At 33.7% G+C, this 13,098-nt stretch overlaps 1 protein-coding gene across 1 annotated transcript; it reads right to left on the minus strand.

Annotated features, from left to right (window-relative positions):
* On the minus strand, positions 1 to 13,003 carry zgc:158432 (uncharacterized protein LOC555281 homolog). The gene is made up of 10 exons (XM_049476578.1): positions 12,771 to 13,003; positions 11,660 to 11,765; positions 9,795 to 9,962; positions 6,500 to 6,578; positions 5,337 to 5,410; positions 4,436 to 4,501; positions 4,060 to 4,161; positions 3,915 to 3,959; positions 2,945 to 3,080; positions 1 to 1,291 (listed from the first exon to the last, which is right to left on the minus strand). The coding sequence occupies exons 1-10, from the start codon at positions 12,844 to 12,846 to the stop codon at positions 1,199 to 1,201; spliced, it is 945 nt and encodes a 314-aa protein (XP_049332535.1). The 5' UTR covers positions 12,847 to 13,003; the 3' UTR covers positions 1 to 1,198.
* Between the last annotated feature and the right edge of the window lie 95 nt (positions 13,004 to 13,098).

Consider the following 13,098-nt stretch of genomic DNA (forward strand, 5'->3'; position numbering starts at 1 on the left):
TTAAAAATAAATCTGATTTATTTGCATTTGGATTAAATAAAGCAAATGTACAGAAATCTGTGAACAAGAAATTAAATATGACTAATCAATGACATCAATACATTACAAATGTTCAAAGTGCATTTAAATGTTTTAATGCAAAATGTGTGTAAATAACGTATTGTTTTAATAATATAAAAAAATAGTGCTTTTGCATATACAGCACAAATAACCATGTTTAGCTCATAAATTGTTAAGAGTTGAATGTCAATTTGCTATAAATACAATACCTGTAATTGTGGTTTATTCTATTTCTTAAAAAAAAATAATAATAGAAAAAAAACATGTTTAGAAGTGGTAAATGTCTTTTTACTGAACACGTGGAACCATGCAGAGCTTGTAAGGTCTGGGGCATAGCCAACAGTTTCATTGTCTCAAAGCTCTGGAAGCCTAAAGCTGAATCGGTGGTGTAGGTTTTCATAATCATGATTTATTATCTTTCAAATCAGCCTTTAAACAAAATAAATAGTAGTGGAAATATGATCATTGGAAGAGCAGCAGTAATAGTGGTTACCGGTGAATAGTAATTATGTAATTGTGTGAACTGAGGAAGAAAAATGTGTTATGAATACTATCGGCCTCACTCATGAAACATATGTGAATTCATAAGTAAAGTATGAATAAAATAAAATAATATTTAACACCAGATTAATAAACACTCTGTAAACACTTGTAGCACATGTATATGTTAATGAACATCAATGGCATGAAAATACAGAAGAATGAAAATCTCCATTTCTGGTGCATGTTCTGATGAGTTTAAGCATTAAAAAGCATTAAAAAGAATAAGCATTAATAAGCATTAAAAAGAAAGTGAACATCATATTTTAAATCTAGACATGAGTTTTGTAAGAACATTATGATATTATTATACATATTCAATAAAAAAATGTTTTAAAATGTTACTTGTTTCACTGCTAGAAAGAAATCCACAGAAAAAAAAAACAAAGTAATGTTTCATGGTGAAAAGGTTAAAGATTAAAAAATAATTTTGTAATATTCTTATGACAATTTCATAATGTTAAATAACAGATCCTGTATGTACACTTGCTGAGACATCGTTCTTGACAATAGTCCTGCGGAGTCTAAAGTGAGCCCAATAAACATTTGTTTTAAATTTGTATTAAAATGTCTCAGAATCCCTCTGCCTTCTGCCTCTTCAGTACATGCGATTGACCTGCACTCGAGGGAAGGCACCGCGGTTGCCATAGTCTGAGCCTGAGTAAGAGGGTGCTGAAGATTGACCCATTCTCTGCAGAACCAAAAGAAGAGAGAAATAAACAGCCGTCAGTGAACACATTCAGTTATTTGCTTATTAGGCAATACCACAGATGTTTTCACAGCCAAAGTTGTTCACACCATAAACATGTATAAGAGACTATTTGCAGGGGGAGGCAGTGGATGGGTCTACATATGTACTATACCATTTCCAACCAGACAGCCTTCTAATGAGTAAAAATGGAATCACTAAAAAGCTTTCATGACAGGATATATGGCATCTTGGACTTTACCGCTTGTGAAAGATGTGAATGATTGGGATGTAGTGAATTTCAATAAAAAAAGAAGCTGATGTGGTCTAAGCTGCCCACATTAAAACCATGTCCACCAAACCAGTCATATATTTAGTTATTGATGTTGTGTTTTAACATCACACTTTTAAACTTTGTTATTCTTAATAATAGAAAAAAGTGCTACAGTGTTGTTTACTTTCACATTTACATGTATACATTTATAACTGAATCCTGTTGGTGTTAAATTGTAGTAAATTATTAAAAGGTCTCGGTTGAATCTGACAGGGAGAAACAGTGAGATCAGGAACCACCAACACCTAAGTTTACCAGTGTAGACAAGTCAGCTTCAAATGTGGACCATAAATCCAGTTTTCTCTTCTGGACATCAACTATGTCAGTAATTTCCTAACTTCCTGTGATTATATATAGAACTGTCATCCTTTCTATACAGTATTGGGCAAGAGGCAGATCACTGTTGCCCTTTGTTGGAATCATGAGGGACGGTGCCTCCTGGTGCTCCCATGGTGAGAAAAGAGGCTGAACTACTTGTGTAAAAAAAGTGATCAATTGTCCACTATAGTGGCCCTCCTTGTAATAGGAAATTAATTAAAAAAACAAAAAAAGATTTATTTATTTGTAATAAGATGATTTTCTGCCCTTTCATATACAAATATACCATTATTAAATTCTTTATATGGAACCCTTACTATTCAATATCCCAAAGGCTGCCCTTTCCAGTAGTTAAAATCTGAGATAAAAAATAAAGGGAAGTAGGGCTGTGTTTTGCCAAGAAATTGATGATACGATGTGTATCACAATACAGGAGGTACAGTTCAATATATCACATATATAGTACAATATTTTAAGCAAGGCGATATGTTGTGATTGTTTAAATCAAATCTTAGTAAAAAAAAAAAAATAAAAAAAAAAACACTATCGTTTCTTTTTATCAGTCATAACAGTTCAAACAGTCTGAAGACAATACTGGTACCTCAAGGCCAGGATTTAAACACAACACAAAATTTTCTATATCTATAATAGTACTAATTATAGGAAAATCAACACTGTGTGTTTGAAAATCAATACACTATTGCAATACAAAATATTGTAAAACTTCAATATATCAATATTTTCTTACACCCCTAGCTGGGAGGTGGAAGTTTGTGTGTTTAGCCTAGTAACAAATCTTAATCAAGAACGAACAATATTTAATTATACGTGGAGCATCATTTTTTGTGTGTTGGCTGGGCCCCATGTTGTGCCCTTTTTATATTTTCACCATGTGCATTATTTTTGTTCCCCTGTTAGAAAACATGGTTTTATTATTTTGAAGAAATATTTTAAAACAGCAGCCCTAAAGTTGTAGATGTAAATGTAGTTGGATAAGTGCTCACCCTGTCATCAAAACCCTGCGGGGAGGCGGGCGGATTATATTTCCTGTACGAATCCGGAGACGGACTGTCCTCTTCATAGGGATTCCTGCTTTTAGCATACGGGTTACTGAGTACCTGACCAGGGCGTGCAGTGTAGCTGCAAAATACACAGACACAAGCATTGTTTTTCATTTATACTGAAGAAATTTACACACTGGGATCAAAAAAAACATTTTATGTCTATTTTTTTATCAAATTGATTAAGCAAGTAATAAGTAAACAAATAATGAGAAACAATATTTAAATTTACATAATCTTTAATTTTTTTAATACAGTGAAGTTGAAAAATTTCATTTAACAGAGATATCCAGTCAGTAGTTAAAACTATAGTTCAGTAAAAAAAAAAAAAAAGAAAAAAAAAAGACACTTAATGTTTTCAGTTAAAACAAGATCCTCAATTTCCTCAATTTTTCACTGGAGCTATGAGGCATACTTGTATCTATGTAAATAATCTAGATAACAATGGGTTAAACAGTGCCAGAAACCAAATAAACAAGTCTGCTAGAGATTACTGCACTGCTCTGCTCTACACAGTTTGAGGTGAGTGTATCATGACTCTATCTGGTGCAGCATTAGCTTATATTACGTTTTGGCTACAGTACACTAGTAATGCCAGGACAATAATGTCAGATACAAGCTTTCATTACTTATTAGCTATATTAGGCTAGTAGCTCCAGTGCTAATTGGTGAGGTATAAGCTTCCATTACTTATTAGCTCTATTAGCCTCATAGCTCCAGTGCTAATGGGTGAGGTATATGCTTCCATTAATTATTAGGCTAGTAGCTCCAGTGCTAATTGGTGAGGTATACAAGTCTATTACTTATTAGCTCTATTAGCCTTTATAGCTCCAGTGCTAATTGATGAGGTATAAGCTTCCATTACTTATTAGCTATATTAGCCTCATTAACCTCAAAAATAACTAAATAATACCTGTAGGGCTGCGGGGGTCCTCCTAGAGCCGGCCTATCAAACTCACTGCACACACATACAACAAACATTGTTCATTTTGCTAACACACTCAAATATATATTTTTTACAGGAAAAAGTTAAATTTTTAACTGGATTGTCAGTGTACCTGTTGGTTGGACGAGGGCCTCCCATTGGTGGTCTGTCAGGTGATGGACGAGGGCCTCCCATTGGTGGTCTGTCAGTTGATAGACGATTGCTAGCAGATGGGCTACAGAAAGGAAAGCAAACAGAATGAGAAAGTCGGCATGCATTCTATCAGGACAATTGTCAAAACTATAAATTAGTCAGTCATGCCTAGTAGTGATACCAGGGGTGACTCAATCCAACTTGCATTTTTCAGCAGTACAATGCTCGCCCACATACAGCAAGTGTTAAGCATCTTTCCAGCCCTTGCAGTTACATACGAAATGGATAATCTGAATGTTTGCATCAGTGAAATAAAACAATATGAAAGAGATCGGTCTAAAAAATGTCCTGTTTACTTGTAGGGTTGCCGAGGGTCTCCCATAGGTGGTCTGTTTGTTGAAGGACGTGGACTTTCTGGAATACTGCAAACAAAAAGATTTTTAGGAAAACTTTTTAGGAAAAATATATCCACCTCATGTTCATGTATGATAATAACACTAACATTGTTTTACTTTAGGAATTAAGGACTTGTGGTTCAAGACCTTTGTGACCTTTGGCAGCTGAGAGATCAAAGTAAGTAAGCATTCAGGAACTAAAATTCTCAGAACTTGGGGAATCAGAGAGTTGAGAAAGCCAGTGACTTAAAGACTCAAGCAACATGGGAAAATCAGATACACGATGAAAGAAGGGACTTAGAAACTAAAACAATTAGGATTTTATTTTAGGAAGTTAAGTCATTAAAAATTATGGACTTAGTGAAATTATAAACATAAACTTGGAGAGGTCAGGGAACTAATGTAACTCATATATTTACATGAAAAAAAGTTATGGGATATCAGTATGTAAAGTGATCATAAAGATTTACTTTTAGGAATAACCTGGGAATGTCTACACCTGTATGTTGTTGTGAGGTGTTATCTTGTGAGTGAGCTTAAACACTGGCCAGCATGCTCAAAGAAAAGTGACATGAATTATTAGAGTTGGAGTGAAGCCTATTACAGGTGGCTGTAATAGAACAAAATCACAGCCACAAGACATGGTGGAGGTAGCTTCATACACTCCGTTATTATAAATAAGCCCCCAAGCCAATTTGGTCATGAAGCATAACTTTGGGACATGTGAATGCATGTTCAACCCAAAGAGACATTAAATATTTGAGTTCAAATGAAGCCTATTGTGGGAGCCAGATAGTTGAGGGGATATTACGTTTCTGAAGTTCTATAGACATTTAAATTTCCTCTGTCCTCAATTGCTCACCTGTATGGGCGTGTGTTTTGCATTGGAATCCCAACTTGTGGTGGCCTTGGACCAGTGGAACCATTAGGACGAGCCTTTGAGAGACAGAAAAGGAAAACAAAACAGAAAGGATGAAACAAACAAAAAAATATAGATTCTACAGTATAATCACATCTTCTTAACATTTAATACACACATTCTATTTCAACTTCAACTTGACTTTAATTTAATATTTCACAAATAAGGGCAACATTCCTGTTTCTCATCTTGTCACACTCAGTATCTCTCTCTATTTTTAGGCACATGATTATCTGTTTAATCATTACATGGGTTTACAATGCTGTTGGTTTCAATTGACTGATGATATCACTACAGAGCAACTGGCAGGAAATATTTGGGGTGTGGCCGGGTGGACAGATGGATGAATCAATCGATGAAGATTAGAGATTGTGTTCAGGAACTGTAAGCAAATAAACTAAATATATGTTTTAATAGTATAAACGCTTCATATAGAGCAGTGCTTTAAAACTGAGGGCCTGTCCAGCATAGTTTGCTGTTTTGCTAAAAAGAATAAAATCTAATAGAGTATCATTTTAGAATCTGGAGAATCATCTGGTGTGAGGTGGGACAAAAGTATTGGGACACCTGCTAATTCATTGTTATGTTACTCCCTAGCTACTTTCAGTACAAAAAAGTCCAGATTTAAATATATTATGTGTGTAATTTTGCAGATGATTCTGCAGTTCTAGCACAAACTGTTATTATCATTTAGAATTACCTATAAATAATAAATAAACATATTTTAAGAAATATTTAAAATACATAAAAAAGAAAAATGTAGGCCTTTTTTAAAAAAATACTTTTGACTGTTTTATTTCAAGTACATTTAGGAATGTATACATTTTTATTTTTACTTAAAACAAAAATCATACTTTAACTTTTACTTTTTTTTATTTTAATGAAGTATCTGTACTACAAGTTTAGGACTTCTGTACATCTGCCACATCTGGGAATAAAAATCACTGTCGAAGTAGAAGTTATAAAATAAAGGGAAATGTGAGAACTAATTATATATATATATTTCTATATTTATGCATTTGTTGCCATTGTGACCTTTGATGAACTGAAATGCTGAATGCTTATCAATTTACTGTTTATTATTTGATTAATAAACAATAACTCACAGCCACGTCAGATGCAAAAACCATTCCTGGGAACAAATTCTCTTCTGCAGGAGGGCTGGACTGCTGTTTACTCACATGTCTGTACACACAAACACATGCAAAATGAGGCTGTAAAAGAAGACTGTACTAAGCTTATACCAAGCTTTTAAAAATGTTTTTATATAATGATAATTTCATCACTTATATCACAATTAATAAGCTGTCTGTACATATAAGTGGATGTGCTACATTTAGTTTTTTAATAAGATCAGGCCAGATCCGGCCTAAAACAATCAAGAGTGTCCTCATAGTATATGTTTTATAATTTTAACTAATTTGTGCCTATTCAGGGACAACAATGGACAGAAGAGGACAGTAAATAAATGCATGTAATTTGTTACTGTAGATAAGTAGCTTTTCCGGCATCTTTAATTTACCAAAGTATTTTCAGTCACATATTTTAGTTGACTTTTTACCTAAATTCTATATTTTTGGATATCAAACGTTTTACACCACATGGTGTGCAATCTGATGCTACTTCAGGTGTAAGTATAAAGGTATTTTATAAAAATGTAACATTTCATAAAATGAAAGAAGTGTAAAGCAATCATTATACAGCATACACAATGTTTTGAATTTGATTTGACCTGTTGGACATACATTAGCTTCCATCTGCAAGCACACAGTATATTATCAATGCAACAGTGTAAATAATCCTGAATAAATTATGGAATATACAAAATATATAGATGCACTATATTATAGAAAACTCATTTGTGAACCTGTTTTTGTTGACTAAACACTCATTGCAAATAAGTAATTTGCTTGTTGGTAAAAAGTTGGCTCTACCTAATGGAAACTGTCTGCCTTTTGTGTTTATGATTATTTTAATAGGCATCAGTGTCAGACTAATGTATTTATTACATTCTATTAAGGATTGGTGAACCACAAATAACTAATAATAAATAATAAAATAAATATTTTCGCCTAAAATAAAATGACTAAGAAAGAGAGAAAAATAGAACATTAGAGACATAATGAACGATAGTACTTTTGTTTTTAATACTTAAGTGCATTTGAAGACCAATACGTTTGTATATTTCTCAAGTAGAGGTCTTAAAGGGGTGAGTCATTATACCTTGTGTATCTCTGCTTTAACTCAGTTTTGTGTACTTTGCTCACAACTGATAGTGGAAAATTGGCTAAAGTGACACATTTACAGAAATATTAAGTAATCCACTTTTTTCCCCTTGTATATCTAATTTAAGTTCAACTTAAATAACTTTATATATGAATCCCCTGAACCTCAGAGTTATGAAACCATTCTTAGTCTTAAATTATTCTTTACTACAGACTATGAATTACTAAGTACAACTGCAAAACTGCTTCTATACTATTTCTTGACAAGTATGTGGACGCCTGCTTCTCCCCTGTTTCCCCCAGAAGTCAAGTGTATTTTTAAGGTGTTTGTCCCTTAAATGTCTTGGTCAAGCTGCTCAACCTGCTTAAGCTGGTTAAACAGTTTGGTCAAGCTTGTCGTGCTGGTAAAGCATTTTTTTTTTCAGTTATGTACTTAAGCTGCATACATACAAAAACATTGCGTAGGCCACATTTTATGCTCATGGTCAGATGTACTAAATGTGACTTGAATGTAAGAATGTGCGTTCCCCCATGCCAGCTTTATTTCATATTTACGTTTCTAATGTGTTTTAGTGTCACTTAAAGGTAATGCATTAAAATTTTAAATGAGAATGGACTTTTTGAGCGAACAGAAGTTTTCAGCTTTGAGCATTCGCAACAAGTATATGAGGCCTGTTCTATCTCTTTAATCAGATCAGTTAGATCTGATGTAATTGGCTATAAATGTAAGCATTAGTGCAAGGAAGTTTTAGCCATTTGTTAGAAATGAAGAACAGCTTAGCACTAACATAATACTAGAATCCCATAGTAGGCCAGCAAAAATGGTTCATATGGATTTTCTCCATGGCTGTGTTTTTGTAAATAAGACGTCTTTTCATCTATAACTTTCAACCAAAATGAAAGGTAAATTCAACTGATTAAGTTCAGTTGAATTAAATTAAATAAAATTTAATTTAACAGATACTATACACCGCTGCTCATCTGCCGGCTGAATCTCTCCTCCAGTAAAAGGGCAGAAGCTCGAGCCTCTCAGAGGAATTTATGGGTTTGTCATCATAATCATCTGCTTGTCAGGCACATGGTTTACTGGCAGTTTCTGCCAGCTTTCTGTTTCTGCACGTTTACTGCTTTTCTTATCAGTGTGTTTCATAAGACAATTTAAAACTGAGCCAAAACCTCTTGCTACTGAAATATAATAATTGAAATGTTTATTTGGTAAAACAGATAACGTTGTGTTTATATATAAAGGTATGATTTTAAAAAATAAACTCTTCAATTAGAAATTTAATCAAATTTGGAAATTGGCAGTCAAATGTAAAGATTTACATTAACCATTAAAGAGTTATTGTCTCGTAAAGTAACATGATCAAGAGAAAATAATGTTACATCACCTTAACTGGAGCTGAGGTCAAAAGTATATTGTATTTTTATCCAGTATTTTATCCAGACAAAACAGTTTCTTCCTTTTTTAAATTATTTTTACAGAATAAGTTTGTTTAAAAATTGTTACAAAAAAGTACACTGTCTAAAGTTGACTACAGGAAGCTTGGCTTCACTCTAGAAAATAATTTCCAGAAGGAAAATTAGATTAAGGGAAAGGGGCTTAAAACAAAGGAAAATGAAGAAAACAATTTCTGTATTTTGGTTTGTTATTATTTGTTTACATGCCATTAGTAACCTTTGTTTGCTGTACTAAAATATAATATTCACAGAAAAGTTGGGTTATTCAATTATATAATTAAAAACAGATGTTTTACAGCCTGATGATGATTACAAAGAGCAAGGCGCCACTCTAGCCCAAAATATTCAATCCCATCATGCTTCCCTGAAGCAACTCTGGTCTTTTGACAAAAAAGGGTAACACTTTACAATTAGGGTACATTAATTAATAGTACATATTATGTATTGACACTAGATAGCACATTAATAAACATTACAAAATATTTGTCTCAATTCATTATTATTAACCAAATTCTTAAGCATTAATATTTAGTATTGTTCAAAAATATTGTAACTAGTGTCAGTTATTTATTAGTTGAGACATTAATTAACCATTTATCCATGTTTATTACTGTTGTAAGTACTGATATCTGTGACCCTTATTGTAGAGAATTACTACAAAAATAAATTAGCATGTCCTTCTGGGCCTGATTTTGTGTGTGTGTGTGTCTCTGACCCGTCACTCTTGCCGGATCCTGAACAGGTGTGTATGATGTGGACGATAAGTCCCACCACGAAAGCTAGTGTGATTCCAGGAAGAGAGGCCACGAGGGCAAAGGTCAGTGTGGTCCATTTCTGACTACAGTCCTCGCCCAGATAAAACTCGTCTGCAAAGTTGTTACACCTGTAGACAACAGTGAAAAAACGATAAACATGATAAGACAATGGGTGGGTTTCTTAGACAAGAATTACAAAGAGAATCCTCTCAATTTCACATCTCATCTCTGATCAGTGATATTTTGTTGTTAATAAAAACCCCAAACCAAATTGATCATGAAGCATAATCTTGGGACGGCTTGGAAATGCATGTTCCATGTTCAGATATTAACTATATGAGGTAAAATGAGGCCTGATAGTGGATGCCAGATAGATGAAATATCTCATTTTTGAAATTGTACAGACTTACTACCGATTTAACATTCCTCGATCCACACTATACCACAGATAGTTTCGACCCTGCAATTTGATTGGCTGAGAGGTGTTCTGTAAGTGCCATTATCATCCGGTAATGCACTGTAACCGAAGCTCTCCAAGTATTACTCCACCACATACAGGTAACCTAGCAACGACACAGTGCTTACAAGCCAAACAGCGCAGCTACAAACAGAGCAGTAATGAAACTATTTTAACTATTTCAGTTTTTATAACCAAACTGATCGTATTATCTCCTCCTCTTTAACTCTTTTAAATCTTTCAATAAACAGCGATAATGGAATTGTGGTATAATCACAATAATACACTTGAGGTTCAGCTATAACATGTCATATTGGCACTGCTGTGCTGATGTACAGCCACAGCACTGCAGTGGCAATATTACACGTTATAGCACAAACCTCGAGTGTATTATTGCGTAGATATTATGTACAGTACCAGTCAAAAATTTGGACACACCTTCTCAATGTCCCCCCCTACACTGTAAATTAAGACTATGAAGGAACACATAAGAAATCATATGGAAACTTAAAAGTTGTAAAAAAAAAACAAAATATTCTGAGAAGTATTTATGTAGCTCTTATCTGGGGGGCTGTTAACTTCTGGTTTCTGAGGCTGGTAACTCTGATGAACTTATCCTGTGCAACAGAGGTAACTCTTGGTCTTCCGTACATGGGGTAGTCCTGATGAGAGCCAGTTTTATCATAACATTTTTGATGGTCTTAGTGACTGCACCTGAGGATACTTTTAAAGTACTTTTATTTTTTCAGATTTTTCTTAAAGCATTTTTATTTTGTATTTAGTTGAGAAGTTTTTTTGCCATAATATGGATTAGAACATGACTCAAATGGAGTCTCTGTATACCAACTCTACCTCTTCACAACTTTACAACTGATGCTCTCAAACATTAAGACACATTAAGAGGCAAGGAAATCAAGTAAATAACTTTTTTACTAAATCATTTCTTAATGGTTTCTGGGACTTTTTGTGATTTTCTTTTAATAAATGAAAAAACTAAATGTAGTACATTTAAGGTGTGCCCAAATGTATGACTGGTACTGTATGTACGATGACTTGTCACGTCAGTGTATGTATTTTGTATTATAATAACTTGTAAAATATTTAGCTATGTAGAACATTTTATATGTACAGTAGGACAGTGATTGCTGATCAAATTACAAAACGGATGCAACATATATAAACAGCGCGTTTTATCTATACATTTCATTTTAATGTGTGTTTAATTACAGATAAACTACAGTGAATGATACAGTGCTGATTATTGATCATTCACAGTAAGGAAATGATAAGTGAGGAGCTGCAGTAAGGAAGTGATGAATACTAAATGTATTGATGAGTATTTGCAGTAAGGAATGGGTTACTGATTACCTGCAGAAAGGAGTTTCATCCTTACAGAAACACCTGCTGATGTTTAGATTACAATTCCATTCTGCTTTGCACAGATCAAAGTCCAGTACACCTCCACAAAGCCTCTCTAAAGAACATATAAAACTTTTATGCTTACAGTCATTCACGTATATATATAGATCTGGAAAAAATGTAGAGACCACTTCAGTTTCTGAATCAGAATCAAACTGTTTGAGTAAATGTCTCCCAAATTGGCATGTTCTCCTCCACCAGTCTTACACACTGCTTTTGGATAATGTTATGCCACTCCTGGTGCACAAATTCAAGAAGTTCAGCTTGGTTTGATGGCTTTTAATCATCCATCTTCCTCCTGATTATATTCCAGAGGTTTTCAATTTGGTAAAATCAAAGGAACTCACCATTTTTAAGTGCTATCTTATTTTTTCCAGAGCTGTGTACATGACAAATATATATATATATATATATTAGTCACTATACGTTCACATCAACTTTTTAAAGGGACCAAGCAGTGCCAACAGGACAAGGGTATTTAACCCAGAACCTTGTGTTCAGTGATTTAGGGCTCTGTCTACCCACATAAAAACATTTTGTGGGAAAAAAAGCAGTTGAAATGAAATGTTCTGAAACTTTAGCTTAGCTAACAAACAGCACATTATAAAGCTTTACAGTTACCAGCACCAATGTCACAAGAAGCACTTATTTTTTAAGATTCAGACTTAAAACAGACAGTATGTCCATAACATAAAAGAAGTATGATGCACAGATTTATTACTAAAATAGTAAAAAAGCAAATATGCTGAAATAAATTATATTAATAACAAGAAAATTAATAGCACACAGGTGTATTCACCTTCCAATGAAAAACAATATAATCAACCATTTTAAAAAGAGAAAAAAAATAGGTATTCTAAATTTTCATACATAAAATATCAAATTCAATTGTATCTTCATTCAGTCATTAATCAACTTAATGATAATAACAATACCAATAATAAATATAAAATGATTCACAGTAGTCAAGAAAATAACTGATTTCTTCCAAAACTGAGAAATGGTTGATATATGGCTATTCACCAAAAGGGCTCCATTAACAAACTAGTAGCATACTTACCAAAATCTGGGTCTGTCTGTCCATCTGTAGTAAAAACAATCGCAGCAGCAAAACACACACACAGAAAGACCCTCATCCTGAACTGAACACACACTCAGAAAGAAGCAGTTTCTATACTACAGACACTCAGATCTGCGTTTCAGCAAGATTCATGCATTTATGACTTCAGTTCCGCCTCTCCTTCTCTCTCTCACACACACGTACACACACACACCAACCCTGCTACAGTCATAAACACATAGACAACAGGAGAACAAAAAGCGGTCAGACGTTTACGTAGGAAAAGTGTTCCGTGCCGTTTTACTGGTCTGGTATTCTATTTCCTCAT

Source organism: Astyanax mexicanus, chromosome 1 (genome assembly GCF_023375975.1).
Source record: "Astyanax mexicanus isolate ESR-SI-001 chromosome 1, AstMex3_surface, whole genome shotgun sequence".
Classification (NCBI taxonomy): domain Eukaryota; kingdom Metazoa; phylum Chordata; class Actinopteri; order Characiformes; family Acestrorhamphidae; genus Astyanax; species Astyanax mexicanus.

Excerpts from the sequence above, each read along its gene's own strand:
- zgc:158432 (XM_049476578.1), bottom strand. The coding sequence starts at position 12,846 with ATGAGGGTCTTTCTGTGTGTGTGTTTTGCTGCTGCGATTGTTTTTACT. Across the intron at positions 4,502-5,336 it reads CAAAACACACGCCCATACAG|TATTCCAGAAAGTCCACGTC; the intron begins GTGAGCAATTGA and ends TTTTGTTTGCAG. Across the intron at positions 4,162-4,435 it reads GACCCTCGGCAACCCTACAA|CCCATCTGCTAGCAATCGTC; the intron begins GTAAACAGGACA and ends TCCTTTCTGTAG.